This window comes from Pithys albifrons, chromosome 10, assembly GCF_047495875.1.
Source record: "Pithys albifrons albifrons isolate INPA30051 chromosome 10, PitAlb_v1, whole genome shotgun sequence".
In the NCBI taxonomy this organism is placed as follows: Eukaryota; Metazoa; Chordata; class Aves; order Passeriformes; family Thamnophilidae; genus Pithys; species Pithys albifrons.
The window spans coordinates 28,483,038-28,507,517 of NC_092467.1; the positions used below are offsets into that span (position 1 = coordinate 28,483,038).

Sequence of the window (24,480 nt, forward strand, 5' to 3'; positions counted from 1 at the left end):
CTGTCAGAAACCCAAATTGAACACATGCCCCCCTATTTCTGCTGATGGACAAACAATATCTACTCAGTGATCCAGCTCTGAGTTCTCCTTAACCACATAACCACTGAAATAAGTCTATGCTAAATGCTAGTTTTGTTTTATGATGGGGAGGGGGGAGACCTGTATAAGTCTGTCTGGACATGATTATAAATGAATTCTGATCACATTTTCTACAATGAGATAAATGAGTTGGGATTTGGAAGCAGATGCTTTTGATCACTGACCTCCTTTGTTCCCCGGAGCCGCACCTGCACATTGTTCTTTCTCGGGACAGATGTACCGATGCCCCTTCTGCGTGCTCAGATCCACAACACCCAGATAAATTATGATGGTTCTTGGCTTCCTCCACTGAAAATGTTTTCAGCTGTCACAGATATCTGTTTCTTGTTATTGGTTTTAGTGCTTTTGAAAGAAAGACTAAAACATTGACTTGTGTATTCTGTTATACAGAAGAGTATTCCCCAGTGGAATCCACAGTGAATGAGGGATGTATCTCCTTGGTCTGCTAGAAAATCTCTGCAGGTATTTAGTTCTCCAAAGTACTTCTAGAGAGCAAAAATTTGTTTCTTAAAAAGATTCTAACAAAGTGCCAGTTTCTAGTCCATTGATTTATATGAGCTCCCAAACACAACTAAGGAGATTAATAAATAACCAAGATTAATAAAAATTAGACCTAAGTAGCTAAGACACATAATTGTCTCTTGAAGTAATGAGAATTAGGAACACAAATGTGTTTTCCTACCTGGCAGCTCATGGGGAGGGCACAGCATGTTGAAAAAAATCTCCCCCACGTAACACACAAGATTTTATCCTGTGTGTTTAGTTTCAACCAGGGATCTTAAATCTGGTATTCCCTGGTTGGGCAGAAGGAAGGCTCTGTGTGCCTTGTGGTACTTTATGCAATAAAAATGAAGGACTAGATTTCTAACAGAGAACTCTTTACATTTCAGTATTTCTGTGGTATTTGAAATAGCAGGTGCTAAGCAGCGAGCAAACAAACCCTCTGATGTTTAAGCGGCCTGATTAAAATGTCTCTTTTCACTTGGTAGTTTTTAAGTCCTGTTTCTTGTGATTTTTTTACGGGTCAGTGTCACGTCAGGGGGGTCTGGGATGTGGTTTGAGGGGGTTGCAGTTGGCTGGGGAGAAGCCCAGGCCAAAGCAAGTTGTGTGAGCACCTTCCTCTACCCTTTGCTTTCCTAATCCTTTATGGTAAAGGCTCCTGAGATTGGGCTCAGAGTCCTCATTAATCACCACCTACGGACATCACAGATGTCTTAATCCCCCACCGGTTCTTCATTTATTGTTGTGTTTACAGAGCAGAAATGACCTAAATGACCAGAGGAATATAAAACATTAGTTTCACTTTCCCTGGGAGACCCATCACCTTACAAATAAAGCCATTATTTCTCAGTGCCCCGGGCTCTGCTGGAGCATAAGTGCTGTTTGTCAGGGCAGCAAAGTGACAGAGAGCCCCAGTCACACACACAGGGACTGTGTCCAGGGCCCACAGAGCCACCTTGTTGGGTCACTGCATCAAATTGGTGCAAATCCCAAACCTGGTGCCACCACTCAAACTCAATTCAGTCATATCAGTTTCATTTCAGCTGATAATTTATCACTGAATATTCTAAACTGGGATAACACAGGGATGGTCTACAAATGGAACTAAGTACATTTTTAGATGGCTTGGATAATAACAGCTAAAAAATAGTAGAAAGGAAGCCAAGTGCAACATTCTCCCACAATTTAATACTAAAAGCTGTTTTTCTGTCTTCATTCTGCTACAAATCAAAATAGACTATTTCTGCAATGGGCAAAGTGAAACCCAGTTAGACATTACACATGGTAAATCTACAAGAAATGCTAAAACAAACCTTAGCTACCTGAATTAAAAAATAAATACATATTCAAACCCAGATCATGCCAAGCCCACTTTCTGCATGCCAAAGTACTTCTCAGTCACCCACTTTCAGCTTAATTAATATCAATGCAAGTACTTTTTTTTGGCATAGCACACACTTCATACCAGAATTTGAAAAAATGCCTCCATATTGAATAAAGCCAGAATAAATACATTTAGTAATGAAGTCAGATTTTGTTAGAACATTTTCAAGTGAATTAGATAATTTTGTCAAACTATTTAAATGTCTCAGCAAACCATTTGGGAAAATTGACTGCTGCACTTGGTATTGACTTTGGCAAAGGATGGTCTAACACAGGGCTTTTTTGTAAAAAAGAAAAGAAAAAGCCTTTAAATCAAATTCTGAATCTCATGTCAAACTTGAGTAGACTATTTGTACTCTGCCTCATGTAGTTTTTGGCATCTTGCATATTTGATGACTCAGTAATTAGACTTCTTGATAGTAATCACTTGGTTCATTCCACAGCCTCAGACATCCAGCCTTGTCATCGTCCTGATTCACAGGGCAGGAATTCTGTGCAGTTACTGAAACAGGGATGCTGAGGCAGCTGCCAAATGAGGCCAAACATTCCCTGTGTGCCAGGAAGCTGGAGCAGCTCACGTGAAGAAAGGCAGCATTTCTTTCCCATTGTGAGCCATGTGTGTGCTACAGGAGTAAAGGGGGAGCAGTCCTGGGATCCAGTGGCTCCAAGCACTGGGTTAGTAAGTGATTTTACCCAGTGAAATGGATGACTACTTCCCACAAAACTGTGCTAAATGAAACTCGAGGACTATTAGTTCCCATCAAGTTTCTGCACTGGCAATTAAGATGTCATGCACGGGCTGTATTTCAGCAGTCATTAATAATGTAAGCATAAACCATTAAATACAGTAGAAGGATCTTGGACTGGGTGTAACAACACTGAATGCAGATTATTTTGAGTTTAGAAAACTGTATTTGAGATCCTGAAAAATTCCAGGTAATGATGTCATGAAACTAGATGCTCTGTTTTAAAATCACTGCTCAGAAATACATTCCACTCTCCATTCCCTGATGTTTGGCTCACAGTTACAAACCTGTTAGCATCTCATTCCTGTATTTTGTCATAGGATACTAACTATGGTGTTTGGGCAAAGACTTTACTGAAGTGTATGAGCACTGAGATAATAAATCAGCACTGTTGTCTCCTCCAAGAAGAATCTGCACTGCACTAGAACCAAGATCAGCACAGACAATTCTCTGTAAACTCTGGCCTATGCTAAGGATCACAATGTCTGTAGCAGGGGCTCGGTGAGGCTCAGCTCGCTCAACACAGTGTTCCTGCTGAAAGGGAAGTGCTGTGTTCTGGAATGGAGACACAAGAGGCAGGAATGAGAATTCATGTGGGAGCTTCCTACCCCTCAAACTGGAGAACTGTCTGTTGTCCTTACTCTGGTCAAGTCTTTGCTTTCATTTCTTATTAGTAACAGAACACAAAGTGCCTTAGAAACAAGTTCACTTTCCTGACAGCCTCCTAAATCCTTCCCATGGTGTATCCTTACTTTACTTCATTCTTGGTTGGGATATTTTGCATTAACTCCCTTAGGAACCAACTCAAAATGGAAACAGGGGATCAGTCAGAGGGAGGGATCCCACTCCCCCAGGCTCAAGCGGTCCCATTCTCCATGGAAAGAATAGATCATGGATGACCTTCCCTTTGGACTGTCTGTCTCCATTCCTCCTATTGGCATCACTGCCTTCTCTGCTACAGAAAACTTCCTATTATCTGGTGTAACTTCCAAAGCCTCCTGTTGGCCACGGCTCTGCCACGGGCACAAGCCTGTCAACAGGAAATAAATACATGGTTGGCAATGTGGCAGGGCAGGGAAGAGAAGGAGGAGGGTTGGGCACAGGCACTTTATGGGACAGGGACAGGATAAGTCTGTTCCTTCGATGGGAAGATGCATCACACATTGGGAGGGGACACTGGCACCTGTACTGCCCCAGGTCAGAAGAGGTGGCTGAAGGAGGAGCAGGGTACAGAAGCTCAGCTTGCTGCAGCATTCATTCTCCAGTCAGGAAATAAAAAAGGAGTAATGGGTTCCTAAGTGAATTTCCTCAGGGAGATTATTCTCCAGCTTCTCCAGGTGTAATTTTCCTCACTGTGCCCCTTCCATGCCACACACACTCTGCCTTCTGCTCTTTGCTTAAAAACTTCCCAGGCCTTCCTTTCCCCATATAAAAGAAGGGAAAGGTCAGTCACTGGACTAGGACGGAAAACTCTACATTCAGTTGGTGCATTTGCTGAAGAACTCCAACATGTTTTAAAGGAAAAAAAATCCCTTAATCTCTCTATATCCCAAGTTCCCATCAGTAAAGCAAAATCAGAGTTCCCTCCCCATCCAAAGTGCTGGGAAGTGAAACTCTCACTTTGATGTTTAATTTGTATGAAGCCAAGCACCAAAAAAAAAATCTGAGCAGAAAGGTTAGAGCAGAATTTTGTGGCTTACAGAGATTCTTTACTGTTGAGAAGATGTTATGAGATCCTTGAGCAAATGGTGGTTTAGAAATATCCCATATCCCATACTGTGGCCATGCAATGCAAACTGTACTACAGCACTGCAATCCATACAATCAGTGGGATTAAAGACTCTTCCTGATTAGGATCTCACTGGTTCAAACCTGCTGCTGGGAGATGGATTATGGAAAACCTTATCAGGGAGCAAGGAAGTGAGAAAGCCTGTGGCTCTGACTCTGAGTCTTACTAAGGCAAACACTGCCTGATTCCTGAGTGAGTCATAGTTTGGGTTTTTACCCTTTGAGAGATTTCTCATACCAGCTGAGAAAAGTTCTCTGTGCTTATCCAAACCTACAAGAAGTCACTGAGGAAGAACCAGGAAACAACATTAAAATCTACATGTAATTGCATGCTGTGAAGAAAAAAATCCTGGTGTGTTTTGTTGAGTAAGACAATACACAACCTGATAGTAATGTCCAAGTTAGCCCTGCTTTGCACAGGGGGTGGGTGACATGACCTTCTGAGGCCCCTTCAAAACTGTATTAGTCTGTGATTCCAAACCAAACCAAATTGCTTAGTTTGGGCCAGTGTTTCCTGCTGAACAGCATCCATGCAAAGTCAAATCCACAGTTAGTCATTCCTTATGGTGCCAGACAGAGGCCAAGCGTGTTTGCCCCACATACCCTTCCCTGGCACTGTCCAGCGGCGACTGGTGGTGGTGGGGACTGGGCAGGGCGGAGTCGAGCGGAAGGTGCCGTGGAGGGACGTCATGGGGGGACGGCAGCACACCTGGAGAGGGGCCGTTGTGGGTGGTGCTGGACCCACCGTACATGCCTGTGAACACACAGCAGAGGCAGAGTAAAATTAACAGGGAAGCATCCAAGTCAGTCCTGTGGAGTCTCCAGCTCCTTCCCCATCCCTGAGACACAACCAGCCAGGAGAGCCCCATCTGGCAGTGGGTGCAGCTGTGCCTGAACAGCACTCACAGCTGGGCCGTGGTGTTTAGACACGTGTATGTCTCCCCTCCAACCCTCTCAGTGGCAAAGTGTGCCTTGCTCTGGCTGCAGAGCTGTGAGACTCCTCATGAAGACCAGCAGGGCTTGGCAGCACTCTCACCCCGCCTTTCCCACAGCTGTGAGTGGGAACCCACATGCTCAGGTGTTTGCATCACAATGGAGCTCACACAGAGAACAGAGCAGGCAGTGGTACCTCATCAGCATCACACTGGACACAACTGTGTCTGCACAAGGGAACCAAGACCTGGGGGTTTGTTCTTGTTCATTTCAAACTTTGCAATATGGCTTTTCTTTAGTAGCTGATGGACATTCCAGACCATTTAAAAATATCACATATTGATACAAATGAAAGCCCAATCAATCAAATGCAATGAGGAGCTTTACTAGTACACAGAGGTCCTGATGCATGTGATGGATGTGGATGTGCCAGTTCCTGGGGACTCTGACCACTCTCCTCTACCGTGCCAGTCAGGCACCATCTGCCCTCTCCCACCCAGTGTGTGCAGAGTGGCACGTTCAGGAAGACAGAGCCATGTGCCAGCCATGCTTGGCCTTGTCCCTGTCACTGACAAGGCTCTGGACTGCACTCCCAAACCCTCGCAGGGACAGAAACAAGCAGGAGGCAACATGGAAATCTAGAGATGTGGGGAATGTGTGATGCCCTCGGGGTGGAGAAGCAAGGGCTGAATGTCAGCATCTGTTTCTGTGTGTGACTGAAGAGCAGAACCACTAAGGCAAGATTCCAGCCACCTTTGTCAGGGACTTCAGATGAGTCAAAAGCCCCTCTTGAACAATGAGTCCTCAGCTGCTGACAGATCTAAAGCAACAAGAATGAACCACATCATCTCTGTCTCCCACTGGACAGAACATTTGTCAACCAGCCACTGAAAACCAACTTGCTTTCTGCACTGCACGCCTGACAGAAGGGCTTTAAGAAGTCAGATGTTCCCAGGTGATGTGAGGATTTATTTGTCAAAGCTTCTTCTTATAACAGTGAGTCAGTAGCTGGGCTGCTACATTGTGAAAATGCTGTTTTTCCACTGGTGGCTTCAGCCCATTTCATAATACAGCCGTTTCCATTTCCCCCAGATCCCCACTGTTCATACATTCATTATCAGGCTTGGAAGATGAGCCAAATACTAATTTGGCCTTGACTGTTCAGTGTCGTTTCACACTTCAGCTGTACATCACCAATTCAGGTGTACTGGCAGCACAACCTGGAGGAAACTGCTGAACCCAAACTGAGCTGTTCATGCTCTGGGGGGTTCCCAGACCGCTCTGGCCTGTCAGTAACTCACACAAAAAGCTCCAAAGCCCTCAAAGAGTAGTTTTAGCAGTGTGGTGCCCAGCAAACCCACTCAACTTTTTATCTTTCAATCCCACCCCTGACCAGTTCATAAATATTTTTAAGGCATCTCTCCTGGCCTGTTCCTTACTGTCTCAGCTCCTGAGGATAGTTCAGTTCTTTGCTTGAGGTGATGAGGAAGACAGAGTAGCTGAGTGCCTACAATCAGCATAACCCTCTGGAGAGGCAAGAAAATGTAAAAAAAAACCACACCACAACTCTGTAAGTCCAGAAACTGAGCCCTGCATGTGTCCCAGCTGAGCCCTGCCTGCCTCTCCCACAGTGGGAGCACTAATTTTGGGTGTCACTCTCTGGTATCCAGCTGCCAGGATCCATGGAACGTGTCTCAACACAATCATCTTTGAGGCAGTTGTCCAGTGTGGTTGAGCTCGGCCAACGGATTTAAAAATCAGCGTGGGGAAGGGGATTGACACATGTGGACCAGAGGATTATGTAAACCTTTGCTTCCAAAGGAAATGGGCCTAAACCCAGATCGTGCTTTGTACAGTGCACATCCCTTGGACACAGGGCTGGGGGAGGCCCGAGGGAGCTGCTCTGGCATCACACACAGCAGTTCTGCTCCTAGGCCTGGGGGGAGGCTGAGCCTGCACAGCTGCCCTGAGGATCCTGCCACTGGGATAGAGGGGTTGCACCCTGGCATTGGGATGGGGCTGCATCCTGCCACTGGGATGGTGCTGCACCCTGCCACTGGGATGGGGGGGCTGCATCCTGCCACTGGGATGGTGCTGCACCCTGCCACTGGGATGGGGGGGCTGCATCCTGCCACTGGGATGGGGCTGCATCCTGGCATTGGGATGGGGCTGCATCCTGGCACTGGGATGGGGCTGCACCCTTCCACTGGGATAGAGGGGGCTGCACCCTGCCACTAGGATGGGGCTGTACCCTGCCACTGGGATAGGGGGGGGCTGCATCCTGCCACTGGGATGGGGCTGCATCCTGCCACTGGGACAGGGGGCTGCATACACCCCTGAAGCTCCTTGATAGTGAGAAAGCCAAAACATGAGCCAACACAAGGAATCAGCTCAGCTGTCTCCTTGCTCTGCCTGGATGGGGTGTCTGCCTATAATTCCAGGGCACGTGGCACACACAGTGGAAGGTGGGATTTACTACAAGATTCTGTGTGCATCTGCAAAAAGGCATTCATCACTTCTGTTGGGTCATTGAGAACCAAAATAGTACTTATTTAAAGTTAAAAGTTATTTATCTTACACAGTGAAAGAAAGGGCACTCCAAGAGAACATTCACTTTACTTCCTTCAAGGGACAGACCTTTCTCTGGTCATGGGCACTGTGAATCCATCAACTATCAGTCAGTTATGCTGCTGCTGAAATCCAGTTTGACGTTTCTATTCCAGACTTAAGGCACTCAAAGTTTGGAGCTGCATTCACTCTGATTCCATGACTCTTTAATGGCTTGTTCATGAGTGTTAAGCCTGAAGATGTTCCTTTGAAGGAAATATTGGTGTTTATCAGAAAGGAGAGGGAACTGTCTTGTTCAGGGAGGCAGGAGGTATCTGCTGATATGGGGTGTGCAAGGTCCTTCCCACTGCCAAGCCTAACAGAGGGGAGGAGCTGTTTGAGTGGAGAGAAATGCCATCCTTGTTGCCTGGATCCCTCCCTCCAGCAAACCAGGTGCCTCTACAATGGGAGAAGCCAAGTGGGGAAGAGCAACTGCTAATCCAGTCTCAGTATAATTTTCAATACTTCCAAAATATCGTTCCTTTTACAGCTTTTTTGCTTTTTTTCAGTGCTGAGTTGTAAGATTCTGAGTCCCTGCAGCCTCACAGAAGCCTTTGGAAGGTGCTGTGAGTGACTCCTGTGACACAGCCCAGCCAGGCCTGTGCACCTCAGGCCTCTGCACACACTGACCATCTCAGCCTGTAAATATAAGGCATCAATCAGTGTTTTAAATGGCTTGGCCTTTGACCTTAACATCTGTGGCCAAAACAGAGCTTTGAGCATGTGAGTAACAGCCCTTCCCCCTTCAACTTCATGCTGGGACCAGAAAAATTATAATAAAGTATGCCCAAGGAAAACACCTGAGTGGCCCAACTCCACAGAGAAATTTCCCTTGCAGGGAGGGCATGAGCTCTCAGGCACTGCCAGAGCTGAATGTCTGCAGCCAAGAATCATCTTAGTTATGAGGAGGGAAGAGGAGGAAGATCTCAGCAAACAATGGGTTCCGTCTGACTGCAGAAACTCCCCTCTGCTCACTGTCTTACCCAGTCCTAAGCACTAACCTGCTTTGAAGTCAAACACGAGGGATGGGAGCTTTCTTAATATTTCATTTTTTTCTGTGATGGGCTTTCATCCCTGACATATTTAAAAAGTGTTTTAACTTGGAGAAAGACAAAAGTGAAATTTTCCAGGAATAGAAGTGACCCCTAAAGCCCTGAGCTCTGCACACTAATAATGTGGTTTCTTTGGAAAAAAAAACAAAAACCAGCAACACAAAACCTGAACTCAATCTAAAAACCCAAACCCTGAACGTTTTCATGGTGGAATCAAAAGGCCATCATATCCTGTATTTATCCATGTATATCATATATGAAATATTATGGCTGATTTCTCCAAAAGTATTACCTCTGCTCTTTGAAGGAGCACATGAGCAATCACTGCAGGCTATAGGGGGCAGCAGGAATGTCCTTATGCTTTAATTCTACAAGCACTTTGGCTTATATGCCTTAAATAATGACAGAGGAACAGTTTTGTCTGTGGAATTGTACTACACCTACTATGAAGCAACTTCTGTTTCACTGTAAAACAGCCTTTCAAACCTTGATTTATTTTCTCTGCCATTTTTTCATACTGTGCACGTGATGGGGTCTCACATGCAGCGACCCCATGGAATTATCAGGGAAGATTTACAGGTTTTTTACAACATGCTGGTGATGGATTGATATAATCAGCACAGAGATCATCTCACAGAAAGCCAGAGTTATGGATAAATAAAATCCTTAATTTTACAAGAGGTTCTCAGAAATGACACTGAGAAGTTAGGGATGGTCTGTTTATCTGTAAGCTAATAACTTTTTCCTGTTTTATTGTTGTCACTTGGAAACTGGGGCTATTTCTGAGGTTCTTACAGTGCAGCCTGTTCTCAGGGAGATGTCACTGGTCTCTCCTGCCCTGGAGAGGGGGAGGCCAAGCCACAATTTCAGCCACTCTGGCCTGCCAAGTGCTGCCCTCACAGACCCGCGGTGTGCAGGTGGCACAGGAAGAGAGTGGAAACGTCCCCCGAGTCCCTGCAGATTTCTCCTGCTTTTTGAGGAGCCACATGTGAACTGTGAGTGCAGAATCCCAGGGGAACCACCTCAGAATGGTGGGGTATTTCCCCTTCTACTCCATTGGGTTCATCTGTCATATTCCAACACTGTAGTGCAACTTGAACTAGAAAAGAGAACTGGAGATGCCAATCAAGTTTTTTGGTTTTAGTTTTAAGATTTGGAGTAAGAAAAAAAACAGGAGGAAACTCTTGCCTAAGCAAGGCAGATTACAGTTACCCTGCTGGCCTTTGGGAGCTTCCCTTTCTCTCTGCTGGCTAAACACAGAACCTAAAATTGCACATCCCTGATTCAGAATTCTCTGCTGGCATGCAAAAATTGTTAATCTAGACCTTGTTTTCCACAGAAGGGAATGGAAACATCTTTTTCTCTTCCTATAAAAAGTAAAAAACAGTCTACAGTCCCTGAAAGGGGCCAGCTCTTGTTCAAACCACAAGAAAGAAAGGACTGAAAGATTGAATATTAGAAAATATAATTAAAACAAGGTTTGACATTTCAAGTTTTCTCTCCATTCATACATCACCATATCATTTATTATAATCACACAGTGCATGATAACACACAGTCCCATCAACCTGCCTGCAGCTCCTGAAGGAAACCCTCCTGCTGTGTGGAGCACTGGCTGGGCATGGGCACAGCTCGTGCACCTGCGCTGTGCCAAGGCCAAGGTCAGCTCTTCAAAGAGCAGAAATGGATGGAGACACAGCAGGACTACTGCCCCCTTCATGGGAAATCAATAGGAGATATTTCACTGACTAATTAAAGAAAAAAAAATCAGGCCTCAGTAAACAACTCACAAAATTATTTTGCATTATTTGTTGTTCCAGGTTTCTTTTTTGTCCTCACAGTGGCAACCATAAGATTTTCTGTTTTAAATCCTCTGTTACAAGACGTATCTAGCACCATACTTATTAGGAGTATTCTTACCTGTAATTAAATCATGAGGACCTACAGATCTACCACACTTCCCATCCAGAATGTGCTGTGATGATGTGTGGAGTTGTTGCATAGTTAAGCACTCGCTCAGGACATCTTGTTCAATGTCAGTACAGGACTTGAGCTACAAGAGGAGGATAAAAGAAACGTTTTATTTCCAAGTAAAATCAAATTATTTCTAATTAAATTCATATGTCTCCTTCAAGATTACATATAGAAGGAATTAATGTCATTCTAATTAAGGATGTACCTAATACTGGGTATTTTTAATTAGAGATAACTTTGGTTTTCTGAAGTGCAGAAGTTAAGCGTGCTAATCTTAAATCAACAACAGTTTGCTTCAGAAAATAATGTACCCTGTCTTTCTTCAAACCTTCCTGAGTAATTGAACTGCACATTTTCAGGCTTCCTGCAGTTTCCTGGGCTCTGTGGCAAAAGGATTGCATCACCTTGTAACTGTGACACTTGGAAAGACATTTGATAGGGAAAGAAAAGCGTCTGTGCTTATCAGATTAGAACTGGTGGAATAAGGGGCTGTCAGTGATGTGTGAGAGGTACCACCAATATCTCAGCTGTGCTCCATGTAAATTAAAGCTCTGGCAGAAGTGTCTGAAGCAAACCCTTGAAAACCACAATGTCGATCATATTAAAAACAGCAGGAGAGGAGAATTAAGAAAGAAAAGCATTTCTAATTCTCTTTCAAACATGCTGATGCTGCCAAGCTTTTGTCATAACAGAGTGCTCGTGTTACACAAACAGCCCTCATGTTCTGCAGCCATTAATAAACAGTTATTGTCCTGCCGGTGCAGCCTCACATTCCGATCTCCCCTGGGCCTGCTCCGTCCAAAGAAAAGGCCCAGGAAAACCTATTTGGAATTCTGCTCTACAGCCATTTGTGGCTTTGAGATAAACATCTCACATTTGGATCACAAAGTGCATCTGCAGCCAATTAAACTACTACTAAATTAACAGCTAACTTTCTCCTGTTTCCTGTAAAGCCTTTCAGAACAACCAAGTATCACCACTGCAATAATCCTCTCAGCTATGAACCAGATACTTGGGATTCCACTGATACAACTCTAAGCTCAGGCCTTTTGTTTTATATCAGAGATGGCACATTTTGGTAGCACATCTCAATCAAGACATGCTGGCAGAACAGCCTGTTAATTTTCCTTTCCTGGCTAAGTCATTTCCACTCAGAATTCCTGGGAAGGTGATGCCAACAGACAACTGCCTTTGCTGAGTTATAACCAAAAATGAGCACGTGAATATAAACAGTCTTTTCACCTTTTTTCCTAAATCTGAAATCCAAAACAGACTGTCACTGTTTCAGTAACACTGAGATTGAGTTAGTTGTGGAAGGTGTTGGATTGTTTTCCTATAATATATTTGAGTGAAATATTTGGGGGGGTTGTTCTTATTTCTTTATGAGTCAGATTTGCTTTGATCCCTCTTAAGAAAGCCTGACCAAAATGCACTTTAAATCTGCTGCTTTTTCAGGTGCCTTTAAGTTGGAGGACAAAAGACACAGGATCAAGTATTCATAAAGTTATCATGGATAAATGAGACAGGAAATCTGAAGATGATTTCAAGCAGATTTAGACTGATCTACCAAATAAGGTGTGGGAGGAAAGGGTCTAATGTTATTTCAAGCTAGATCTGATAAATCTATAGGAGGGTATGTATGTGAACACAATAAAATTCCTCAAGCCAGGAGATTAACTGATATGAATCCCTGGATATTGTGATGTCTTGGTACATCCAAGGAGTCTGAGATTGCAGCTGGTGTGCACCAGATTTGGCCTGGACTGATTCTGTGTTTAAGGCCTCTTGCTGCTGATGGGGGAATTACTTTGTGCTCCTTAATGCAAAGTCTGTATTTAGGAGGGTTTTTTCCACCCTCCTCCATAAAACTGGAATGAGGCCTCAGCAGGTGACAGTGGGGACTGTCCCTTTGTCCAGATGTAAAGGATGGTAATACATTAATGCATTCAGCCCAGTACACAGAGCTGAACAAATGACATTCAGGTCTGGTATCAGGAAATAATTCCTCCTGGTCCCCCTGGAAGTTTGCCAGCAACTACAGGAGGGGAAAATCAGGAAGTTCTCTTCTTTGGAATAGGGAGCATGATTGCTTTCCACACTCTGCTGAGAATTTCATGGAACAAAATCTCGAAGATCTTACTACTGCAAAAGACTCTGGTGCCACAGTCAACCTCTTTCTGTGGCCAATTACTGCTATGGCTTTCTGACTCTTACTCTCATTACACAGAATTAATTGCACAGAATTAACCAATTCCTGCCATGGCATTCTGACTCTTACTCACATTATGACCTAAAGGTTAATCTAGGGGAATGTTGGGAGTTCTGTGATCCGTGGTGTGGGATGCACATGCACAGCACACCCTGTGGAACCTTCTGAAGCTGAGAGCTGTAGGCAAACCACATGAGCTGATGATACAAAATTGGGCTGGAAAAGAAAGCAGTTTTCCCAGTCCTGCCAGGCTAAATGAAAGTTCTGACTGGAGCTGAGACAAGACTTGGTTCCATGAGCACCTGGATGGTGCTGGCATGAACAGAGTTACTCCCAGGCATGCAGTGAGTGTTACTCTCAGCATGCAGTGAGTGTTTCTGGAGTGTCTGAAATAGCGTGCACAGCTCTGGGCACTGATGCCCTGGAACTGATGCTCTGACTGCACACATGTGACAAAGAGAAGTGTCACAGGGAGAATTAGGGGACAAACAGGTGTCCTGGGAAAAGGGGACTCTAAGTTCAAATGGTGAAAACTGGAAGAGGAGCAGCAGGAGGACAGGGGTGTAAGGCAGGAGGCATGGCTGAAACAAGGACAGGCCTGTATGATCTCATCACAGTTGTATTCAAGCAGGTGAATTAGGGCTGCTGCACATCCTTCTCACTCCTCCATGGCTCAGCCCAGATTCTGCAGCTCAGACCACCTGTGTTCCCCTATTGTCTCTTCTTTTCACATTCCTCTCCTTGCTCTCCAGTAAATCCACTTCTTCACTCTGACATTTTTCCAAGCTGGCTGCTCCCTGACTCTGTCCTGCCAGGCTGCCATTTCTGCTCTGCCCTCCATCTTTAACCATGCCTTGCTGTGATGCTCTTGGCAGTGGTGGGGCAGCTGGGGGAACTCATTACTGCTTATTGAACTCACTGCAGCTGCTCTGCAGGGCCAGCATTCCCTTCCACCCCTGGGCCTGGAGTGTGCCCGTGGCCTGTGCTGCCACCACCAGCTCTGTGGGGTCCCAGCCATCATTTTACAAACTGTGTGTGCAAATGTGTAACAAACCACTCTCTGATCCTGGGCTGAAGCCCACAAACATCTCCATTTAATAACAAGTTCAGAATTCAGCCCGCAGAAACCAAAAATAGTTACTTGAATCTAATACTAGTGAAAACATAACTAGCAGTTTGGGTTTGGAGCAATTTATAAATGCACTTAAAATACAGATGTGGTGGGGAAAATGTGGGGTTTTCATTCTCATCTGTTACAAGTGCTCCTTTCCTGCATTTCCATTGTATCCTGGCTTAGTTTCGTTTGTGTTTTAGATGATGTGCCAACATGTATTTTAGCAAATACAACCAGTTAGTGCTGATTGCAGAGACTCAGTGTGTGGACATTCTCCTGTGAATGACAACAGAATCTGGGCTTGTGTATGAAACATGAACAGGACAGAAATTTGTGGAGAGAAACCATGGGACAAACCAAAATTAGAGAGTGGTAGCCTTGAAAGTGTAAAACCATAAGGTGGTCTGGTTAACAACAGTGATTAAAAACCAACAGCAAAATTAATTCCACTTGAGTTTTCTTCTAGTGCTATTGCAGGAGAACTCTGATCTGAAAATGTGTAAATCACAGGGAAATTAAAACTAACTCCAAGGAGGAGATCTGGAGATGTGTCACTCGTGGCCTGGAGGGTCTTTCTTACCTTCTTACGCACCTGCTGCTCTTTGGCTGAGTGAGCCTTGACGTGCTTGCGCAGGGAGCTGGGGTCGGTGTAGCGCTTGGAGCAGCCTGGAATCTGGCAGGCGTAGGGTTTCTGAGGAGGGGAGGGAAGGGAGAGAGGTCACATCCCTCTGCATGTCCACAGCTGGCACAGGGTGCTCAAGGATGACCAGGTTGGGGACATCACACAGTGTTTGAGCTCTGCTGCTGCACACCCTGCAAGCACTGAGGGCACTCCTGAAGTGTTGGATACACATCACGGGGCTGAAATAAATGCTAGGGAGGTGTAACTGGATGGGGTTTGAGAGGGCTGGGGTTTTATCCCCAGTCTTTACAGCAAACAAAATTATCCTGAGCTCACTCAGTGTAATTGTAAAGATGGAAGCTCAGGGTTTGAGTTCTGAGTTATATGACTTTTACAGCTGCTGGGCACTGGTGAGGCACCACAAATCTTGAGTTCATTCTGGGCCCCAGTGACAACACACCCTTGAGTGCCTCCTTAAGGTAAAGAAGGGTGGGTTGTCATAGCCCCTCACAGCAAGAATGACACTGAGGTGCTGGAGCGAGTCTAGAGAAGGGCAATGGAGCTGGGGAAGGGTCTGGAGCACAAGTCTAATGAGGAGCAGCTGAGGGAGCTGGGAAGGTCAGCCTTGGAGAAAAGGAGGCTCGGGGGGACCTTCCTGCTCTCTAGAACTCCCTGCCAGGAGAGTGGAGCAAGGTGGGGGTCAGGCTCCGCTGTTGTTACAAGCTGATACAGCAAGAGGAAAGAGCCTCAAGTTGCACCAGAGGTTTAGATTGGAGATAAGAGTGGTCAGGCATTGGAACAGGCAGCCCAGGGAAGTGATAGCATCACCATCCCTGGAAGTGTTCGAAAGCTGTGTGGATGTGGCCCCTGGGGACATGGTTTAGTGGTGGGCGTGGTGGTGCTGGGGTAACCACTGGACTCAAAGATCTTAGAGGTCTTTTCCAACCTCAGTGATTCTGTGATTTGCAGCAGAACAAACCTCAGGGCACAGCACATGTTTGGTTCCTTCAGACCTTGTTTCTCTTCTGAATAACAACAGCAACATCTTTCCTTCTGTAACTCCTAACCAAACAACCTGCATCAAACATCAACATCTGAGCAAACCAATACAGAAAGAAAAGTCCACTATTGTTGATTTTGTTGGGAAGACTTTCCCACCTTGTTCTGGCATGTGGCACAGAATCAGCACTGTCTCCCAGACAGGCAGTTCCAGTGCTCTCTTCTCACAGGAAAATAAAATGAAATAAATAAATAAGGATGCTCTAATTTAGCCACTGATTCTGGAGTCTCAGTGACTGAAATCCTCACCAAATTCTTCTCTCAGCTCTGCCTACTCCCAGCAAACAGAACACTGTCTCTGGGTTACAGTAAAACCTCCAAATGAAGGTGCAATTGTCAAGGTGAGCAAAGGGACTCTGGCACTTTTTATTAACCACTGACTTAGGTGCCAGCAAAACAGTGCTGCAGGGCACAGCTCACAGAGCTTTAAAGTGGAATGGAACATTATTTTCCCCTCTGTTTTCTTGACTCAGCATTACCTCAGCCTTCTCACTAGGACTACTAAATCCTTTTGGTGTATTTTCAAAGGCAGAAAACTGGTTTGCCGTGACCTCGGTGTCTCATTGTTTATTCCCCTTTGTTTCAGAAAGAGGATGCACAGAACAGAGAAAAACCCCACTGTTTTTGGGAGAAGGGGCTGTGAGGTCCTTCAAACCAGTTGCTGTGCTCCTGGAGCAGTGCTGACATGCCCTTCCTACCACATGGACAGACAGGTCCCCTTTGTTCTGCTCCTGCCTCGGAGAAGGATCTACCCCAGATGATTCAGTAGAGATTCCATCAAACCAGTGCACACCAGTAAGTGAAATGATTTACAGAGTCTCCTTTTGGAGAAGATAAAGGATGGAGTGACCTACACTGAGAAGATTTAAAACCAATTCCAAATGCACTCAGTAAGGAAAAAGCAGTCCATATAAACCCCCTTTCTTTGTAAGCACCTCCAGAGAATAAGTATTGCTGCCCTGTCCAGCCAGCAGGAAATTTCTGAAGGAATAATAGAATCATTCACCAATTCATGACCTTACAGGCTAACTCAGCACCTTCCCAGAAAGTTACAGGGCAAAGGAGATTTATTGAGAGTGTCTGGGACACAGAGAACCGACACCTGAGGAGAAACTACAAAAAACTTTAACAAATCCCTCAGCAGAAAAACTAGCAGAGTATTTTTCATATCACTGATGCCATTCAAATTAGTGATAAAATCATTCAACTCAGTGATGGGGAAACTAGATGACAATCTGACTGCCCTTGCAAAGGTTCATGGCTATTTGCTTTGACATTCCAGGCAGTTGTTTTGTGCAGCCTTTGCAGCAGCACCATCCTGCAGCTCTGCTGTTTTTCACATTCACTGAGCACACAATTCACTGAGCTAAACCACAGGGCTTGATTCAAGCAGGTAAGTGAAGTTTGTTACTGTCTGTGGGGCTACAGGAAGTTTTAAAGAACCTGCAATGGAATAGCATGGAGGATGTTTTAAGATATTTAAGAAAGTCAGTAGAAAATGATTACTGTACCTTTTTCCTGATTTATGAGCATTTCAGATAATAAGGACAGAGATAAAGGGAGAAGAAAAGAAAATAGAAAGTTAAGACATTTGTCTTCAATATTGTACAGGTAACACATATAAAGAATTTTTGCTCATTTTAGTAACAACTTAAGTTCCCTCTCAAAGCTACTAAATGTCATTCCATTTGTGCTTTGACTATTAAAAATTTTATCTATTAGAATCAAGCAGGTAAATTTAAAAACTGCACTCAAATTTAGTATATCCAGTTTCAAAAGAGACACATTTTAGAACTAATTACAAATTCAAATATCTCAGGTTGACTTTCAAATAAATAAAACATTGTTATTTTAAGTGTGCTTTGGTTTGGAAAATGTGACTGACTCGCTTCTCTTACTTGTTTGTTTTTGCAGGGCATAATGTACATTAGACATTCCTTAATGCTGCACTGTCTGAAATGTGTAACTGCTCAAAAAGTAAATATCAATTAAACTCAAAAGTTCTGCCTCATAAACACTTGGCCAAACGTTAAACCATATATTCACTTCTTTGCAAAAGACAAAGGAACAACTCTGCCTGTTATGCTTTACAAGCTTTTGCTGAGGATTTCACTTGTCTGCAAAGCTGTCTCATTACTTTCTTTCCCTATAATACAGTGACTTCATTTCAGTGGAGCTTAAGACACTGCACAGAATAAAAGAATTGGTTTCTCACAGTTAATTCTGATGGTGGGTACTTAATAAATTTCATACAGTTACAAGGCAGATGTATTTTCACTTCTGCAAAACTACTGCCCAAAACTGAGGTGCATTTCCCTTCCACTGAGAGGTCTGAACTTGCATTCATTCAGAGCAACCACTGAAGTGACACGGGACAGGGAAGGAGACAATGACACACATTTGGTGCAGCAGCAGTGACTCAGCTTTCACTCACGTTATACCTTATTGTGCTGCTGCCTCCTCTTACTGGAACAGGAACAATGGGGAGCTCGCTGAGTAACTCACTCCTGCGTAACTCACTCCTCAGCATGAGTAACTCAAATGCATTTGCCTTTCTGTGAGCAACAATTTTCATTCCTCAAAGCACATACAATTCAACACAAAATAGTGCTGCTTACAGCTGAGTTTTCTGAGACTCTCCTCATGAAAAGGCCAAGTCCCCCTCCAGTAGCAGAGCTGCCTGTGCACAAGGACCCCTGGAAAACTCGGAGCAAGCCCCAGTGTGAAATTGTGCTTACGGTGTCCAGGTGTGTTCGCTGGTGCTTCGCCCGGTCGCTGGAGTTGCTGAAAGCTTTCTGGCAGCCAGGATGCTGACACAGGTATGGCTTCTCCCCAGTGTGACTCCGGAGGTGAATCTTGAGGTTCTCGAGCCTAGAAAATGCCTTGTTGCACCCTTCAAACTGAAAAACGTCATAAAAGATCGTTGTAAAGCACTATTAAATAAACCATGTGCAGCCACAATGAGAACAGTGTAAGATCCAAGTTGGACGTGCAATAAATCAACCAACATTCAAACATCTGTTGAAATTTATGGATGAAACACAACATATTGTGCTGTTCATTTAATCTGTCACCGAAGACATGGTGTGTAGCTCAGTAATAATACAAGGGTTATAAATATCTCACATAGTCTGTCTGAAGTACTGAATGCTTAAAGACACGGTGTCAGAACAGAAAATTTAAAGGAAGAACAAGTGTTCTGATGGGCCCTCTGAGATGTTAATTGGCACAGTAGACACTGTGGGCAATGACAATTAGCTGCTACAGAGAGCAAGAGAGGCTGTTTGTGGTGGGTTAGAACCTGGTTTCGGGTGTCTGAAATCCAATACACTGGAGCAGACAAGCATAGGACCATTACAGGAAGAAGACCTTATCCATTTGAAGATCAATCCAAAGGAACTCTGCTGTTATTCTGCACCCTTTTCTTTACTAGCTGTATCACTCAGAGCTGTTCTCAGCATTTATACAACCAGTAACCTGAGCAATTCTGACTTCTTAAGCACCCGTTTCATTAGGCAGCTCAGTAATAAAATGCTGCATAGTGCTCATAACAAAAGTCACTGTTTCAAATTAGATCTGCATAAATAAATAAGTACAATTTCCAGCTACTAGGCCAAGGGAAGGGTGTTTTGCATTGCTCACTGCTAAGTTTGAGTGTGACAGACCACAGGCACCTGCAGTGGAAGGCCTGTCTCTAGGATGGCCTTTGGGAACTCTCTCAGGTGAGCACAAATACAGGTGGATGCACATTCATGCACCTGCAAACCCATAAAATGCACTCAGATACTTACACAGGAGGAACAAACACATGCACAAGGCTCATGTGTGATGGGATGCCTTACTTTGCCCAGTCTAACTGCAGCTTCATGGTACTGTAGATCTTCTTGTGTCTGATGCAGATAAAAACCTGGTTCCTCCATGACTTGAGACGTCATGGGAAGTATTGGAGCAACACAACCCAACTCACCTTCCTATCAACACTAACAATTCTGAAAGAAGGTAAGTGTGGCTTCATAGAATGGTCTGGGTCAGAAAGGGTCTTGAAGATCACCCAGTTCCACCACCCTGCTGTGGGCAGGGATACCTTCCACTAGACCAGGTTGCTCCAAGCCCCATCCAACCTGGCCTTGAACACTTTCAGGGATGAGGCATCCACAGCTTCTCTGGGCACCCTGTTCCAAACACTGCTTCTGGAAGCCACAGTGTTTTGTACAATTCTTGCTCAAGAAGAGCAAAATCCATTCCCTCACAAAATTAGTGAATGCTTTGTCACCTCCCTCTGCTGAGTCAAGACTTTGTTCAGCAGCTTTCCAGGAACCCAATGATTCCTCAGATGGCATCACAGAAATGACCACTCTGCCAATCCTGTTTGTGACACACACACCCCCCTCTGACACACATCAGTGGTTGCAGCCCTTCTGCCTTGGCTGTGTATCCAGCACTGCAGGCAGAGGGATGAGAAGGGACAGCGGATGCAGATGGAGCATTGAAGATGCTGTAACCTGGAGGCACCTGATCTCCCTGTGCCTGATGGAGAAAGGTTCATTCTGCTCAGACCACTGTGTCTTTAAAGTACCTCAACAGAGTGACCAAAGTGATCCAGATTCTCCAGCCAGCACTTCATTTTGCAGGCAGTGTTCTGTCTTGGGGTGCAGATCCACTCTGCACACTATGAACTGAACACACCAGTGCACACAGACAGCTCCCCAGAGGGGTTCCTGGAAAACCTCGGCCTTTCCCAGCCACTCACACACCAAAGGATCACTATGACTTTTACTGCCCTCGCTATTTTACTGCCCTGAGCAGATATTTAATCTGTCTGAATGGCATATTTGGTCTGTGTGTGCAGACAACTATCTGATATGTGTACATTATGTCTTTCCCCATCACAGCTTTTGTGATGGATCCACAGAGTCACCTGGAGACGTGCAGTCTATGTCTTCAAAAGTTTTGTTTGGCCACAACCCCCTCCCTGAACTCTTGAGCTGGTGCAGGGAGGTGAGGGAGTTTTGGAAGTGGCCAAGCCACCAAGGCTTCAAAAGAAACAAACTTTCTTCTTAATCATCACTAAAAATCTGACAAGAATACAGAATGGAACAATCTGAAATGTGCAAATATGCTCAAGTCCATGAAAAATAAAGCAGAGTTTAGCAAATTCATAGCTCTCACAGGACATTTCCTAAAGCCAGTCTGGCAAACGGAGTGAACGTTCACTTTTTTCCTCTTTGTTCCCAAGCTTCTTCCTCTCCACAGTATCCTTGGATTAATGTGTCATAGTGTCATATCCCCTTTGAACCAATATCCCTTTCATCTCTTGCAGACCCCCTTTAAGTACTGAGAAGCTGCTCTGAGGTCTCCCCAGGGCCTTCTCCAGGCTCAACATCCCCAGCTCTCCCAGCTCTCCTTCTTAGAAAGGATGTTCCATCCCCCTGAGACCTTTTGTGCCCCCTCATCCCCCAGCCTGCGTTGACACTGGGGGTTGCCCCAAACTGGTTGTAGGACCCTGGACTCGGCCCTGTTGAATCCCAGGAGATTCCCATGGGCCCACTGCTTGAGCTTGGGCAGGTCCCTCTGGATCCATCCCGTCCTCCAGGAGTGCCACTTCTGGTATCTCCCAGACATCTGGCCCCAATCTGTCACTGCTTAATCCTACAATCTTAAACATTTTGTGGACATTTGATGCCTGGGATAACTGGAACAAACGGTGCATTAACCTCAAGGTCTGTGAATGTCAACAAAGCTGTTAAGTTCATCAATAAAAATAATAATTATACTGCAATTACTACTTTTGTCTTTATTGTGAGATCATTAATGTGGGTTTCAGACACTGCAATGCTGTCCAAGCACAGACACAAAAAAAAGCCACTGGAAGAGCACAATGCAGCCATTAGATTTTATAACTACTGCTGCTTTTAGAATAAGGCTTCTACTAGGAAAATATACCTTGTAGGAATTTATGGGACTAAATTAGTTCCCTACCACATGGAAATACATATGTTACCTTTATTTTACACTAAAATATCACTGCAGTGTGGCTGCTGCAACATCATGCATTTAAAAGGCATATTTACGAAAACACTGAACTATCTCACAGTGATCTAAACACATCACAATCTTCCTAACAAAACAATTTAATCTAATAACTGTAATTGCTTAAAATGTTTTTTTCTTTGCTTCCAGATTATACTCTGAATGCACCTGAGAATGTTGCCATGCAGAAATAACAGCATGTTCCCAAGAGGGTTTATATTATCAAATGTTTACCCTTTTCATAAGCATATTTAATCAAGGGCATGTCTAGAATATCTGTCAGTGGTACAGATCAGAAGAAATAAACTATAAACTAACCAGCTCAGACCATGGGCTGAAGCAATAACTGACATTTTCTTAGGAAATGAGTTATGACTGAAAAAGAGAAGCCTTCACAGTCATCGTGCTAAATAGGTCCAGTGTGCCATTAGAGCAAGCTCATTAATATACACCTCTGCTCTCCACTGCAAGATCAGTTAAACAAGCTGCCTTTTATTTATAGACCTAAAAGGGAAAGAGCAGGTCATATTGGCTGCTGACATCTCAGACAGCCTACAGATGGAAAACCCAAAACATTTCATTCCAAAGCATTTCATGCTATCAATAGGAAATCTGATGTCTGGTCGAAACATCCACAAGCCTTACAAACATTGTGACATGTTCTTTCTTCCCAACTGATTACAAAATTGGCAAAATTTTATTGAAAAACATGTCATGAGAAAAAGGATCCTGTGAGGTTGAGTATCCCTTGTGGAGGGGCGGGAAGAGTCACAGCACTCTTTAAATAACACTGAAGTTTGACAGCTCTCTGGGGCAATGCTGGGCCGGGGCTGGAAGCACAAGAGGCTCCAAACTTCACCAACCTCAGGAACTCAAACACAGGAGTTGTTCCAGCCCAACACCAGAACCAAAATATCTGTCTTGGTGCTTTGTCTTTTCTAGCTAACTCCTGATTAGATTAATGTTTAATTTGCTGCTGTGGCATCAACGTAAAGCCCTGATCCTGCAAATAGCTGTGCCTGAGTAATATGACTCATGCAAGAGGTTTATTAGCTCAACTGAACTAGTTGTGCACATAAAAAGCAACCCATAGGAATGAGCTCTCAACACCCTAAAGAATCCTAATTCATTTAGGCAGACTCAAATTTAGGGATTTAAATTGTTAGAAGCTGCTTTTTTCCCATTTGTGGTAAGAATAAACTGGAAGATACCTGTAAGAGAAAAAGACCTGCCAACTTCTGGGTTTGATTTATTTTTGAAGCCTGAACAATTTAAGTTTGCAAAGTGATACTTCTACATCCTATTTGAGTCCTGGGAAAAAGTGCTTGTACTTTTTATTATCTGTCTTTTAAAAAAGAACTTGGGGCTTTAGCCAGATTGTTGGACAGTGTTAAGAGAAGAAAAGGTAAAAGGTTCAAATAGGAAAAAGAAAAACGTAGAAAAGTAAGCCACAGTATAAATGCAACACATCCTTCACATTGTGGGGTTTGGGGTAATTACAGCCAACCATTTGACATCAACACACTGTACAGTAGAAGCTCATTTTCCTCTGTGCTGTTACACAGGTTGTTGTTTCCTAATTACCATGAGCTGGGAAATACGAATATACCAGAAGTCCTGGAGGAGGTGTCTGATCAGCACTCAGCCTGAGGTACACAAGACTTTGGGCTGCCTCTTTTATTTCCATTTCATGGAGTTTGTGAGCCCCTAAGCCCACATTCCTGGACCCCTGTGGCAGCACCAGGAGCTGTGGATGCAGGAGGAACACAACAAACTCCACAGACTCATTAAGTCACGAGTCCTTCCACAGCCATCAGCTCTGACTGTGCACACGGGGTGATCTAAGCTGGAGATCAGAAAAAAATGCTTTCCAGAGAGAGTGCTCAGGCATTGGAATGGCCTGCCCAGAGAGGGGGTAGATTCCCCATCCCTGGAGGGTTTTAAACTGAGATTGGCCATGGCACTGAGTGCCATGATCTGGTAAAGGGACTGTAGTTGGCCCAAGGGTTGGACTTGATGATCTTGAAGGTCTTTTCCAACCCAATCCATTCTATGATTCTGTGATTTCCACACACAACCTGCCTGCCAACATCCCCTCAATGGGGGAACATTTCAAGCACTGAAATATTCATAGATTTATTTCTCCTAGTGCCAGTCAGGGAACAAACAGAGCTTTTCCACACATTTTCCAGGACAAGACAAAATATCCAAGCATCCCTTCCACAAGACTCCATCTCTAGTATTAAAACGCCTTTTAGTAACCCTTCCTTAATTAAGCAGAAGGACAAACATTTGTCAGAACAGAGGTACTTGCATTTATTTGCTGCAACATATGAGAATGAGCCAGCAAAGTTGGGGATATC

The 24,480-nt window shown here is 44.4% G+C and overlaps 1 protein-coding gene across 3 annotated transcripts in view; it reads right to left on the minus strand.

Annotated features, from left to right (window-relative positions):
• The window catches only part of GLIS1 (GLIS family zinc finger 1), a 182,697-nt gene that overhangs the window by 15,975 nt on the left and 142,242 nt on the right, over positions 1-24,480 (minus strand). For 2 of the 3 annotated variants that reach the window (XM_071565035.1, XM_071565033.1), the window contains exons 5-8: positions 18,826-18,987; positions 14,987-15,097; positions 11,030-11,162; positions 5,121-5,271 (exon numbers count right to left, since the gene is read on the minus strand). In XM_071565035.1, the coding sequence (XP_071421136.1) occupies positions 5,121-5,271; positions 11,030-11,162; positions 14,987-15,097; positions 18,826-18,987 (557 nt within the window). The remainder of the gene's footprint in view (positions 1-5,120; positions 5,272-11,029; positions 11,163-14,986; positions 15,098-18,825; positions 18,988-24,480) is intronic. The other variant, XM_071565034.1, reaches the window with a different exon arrangement.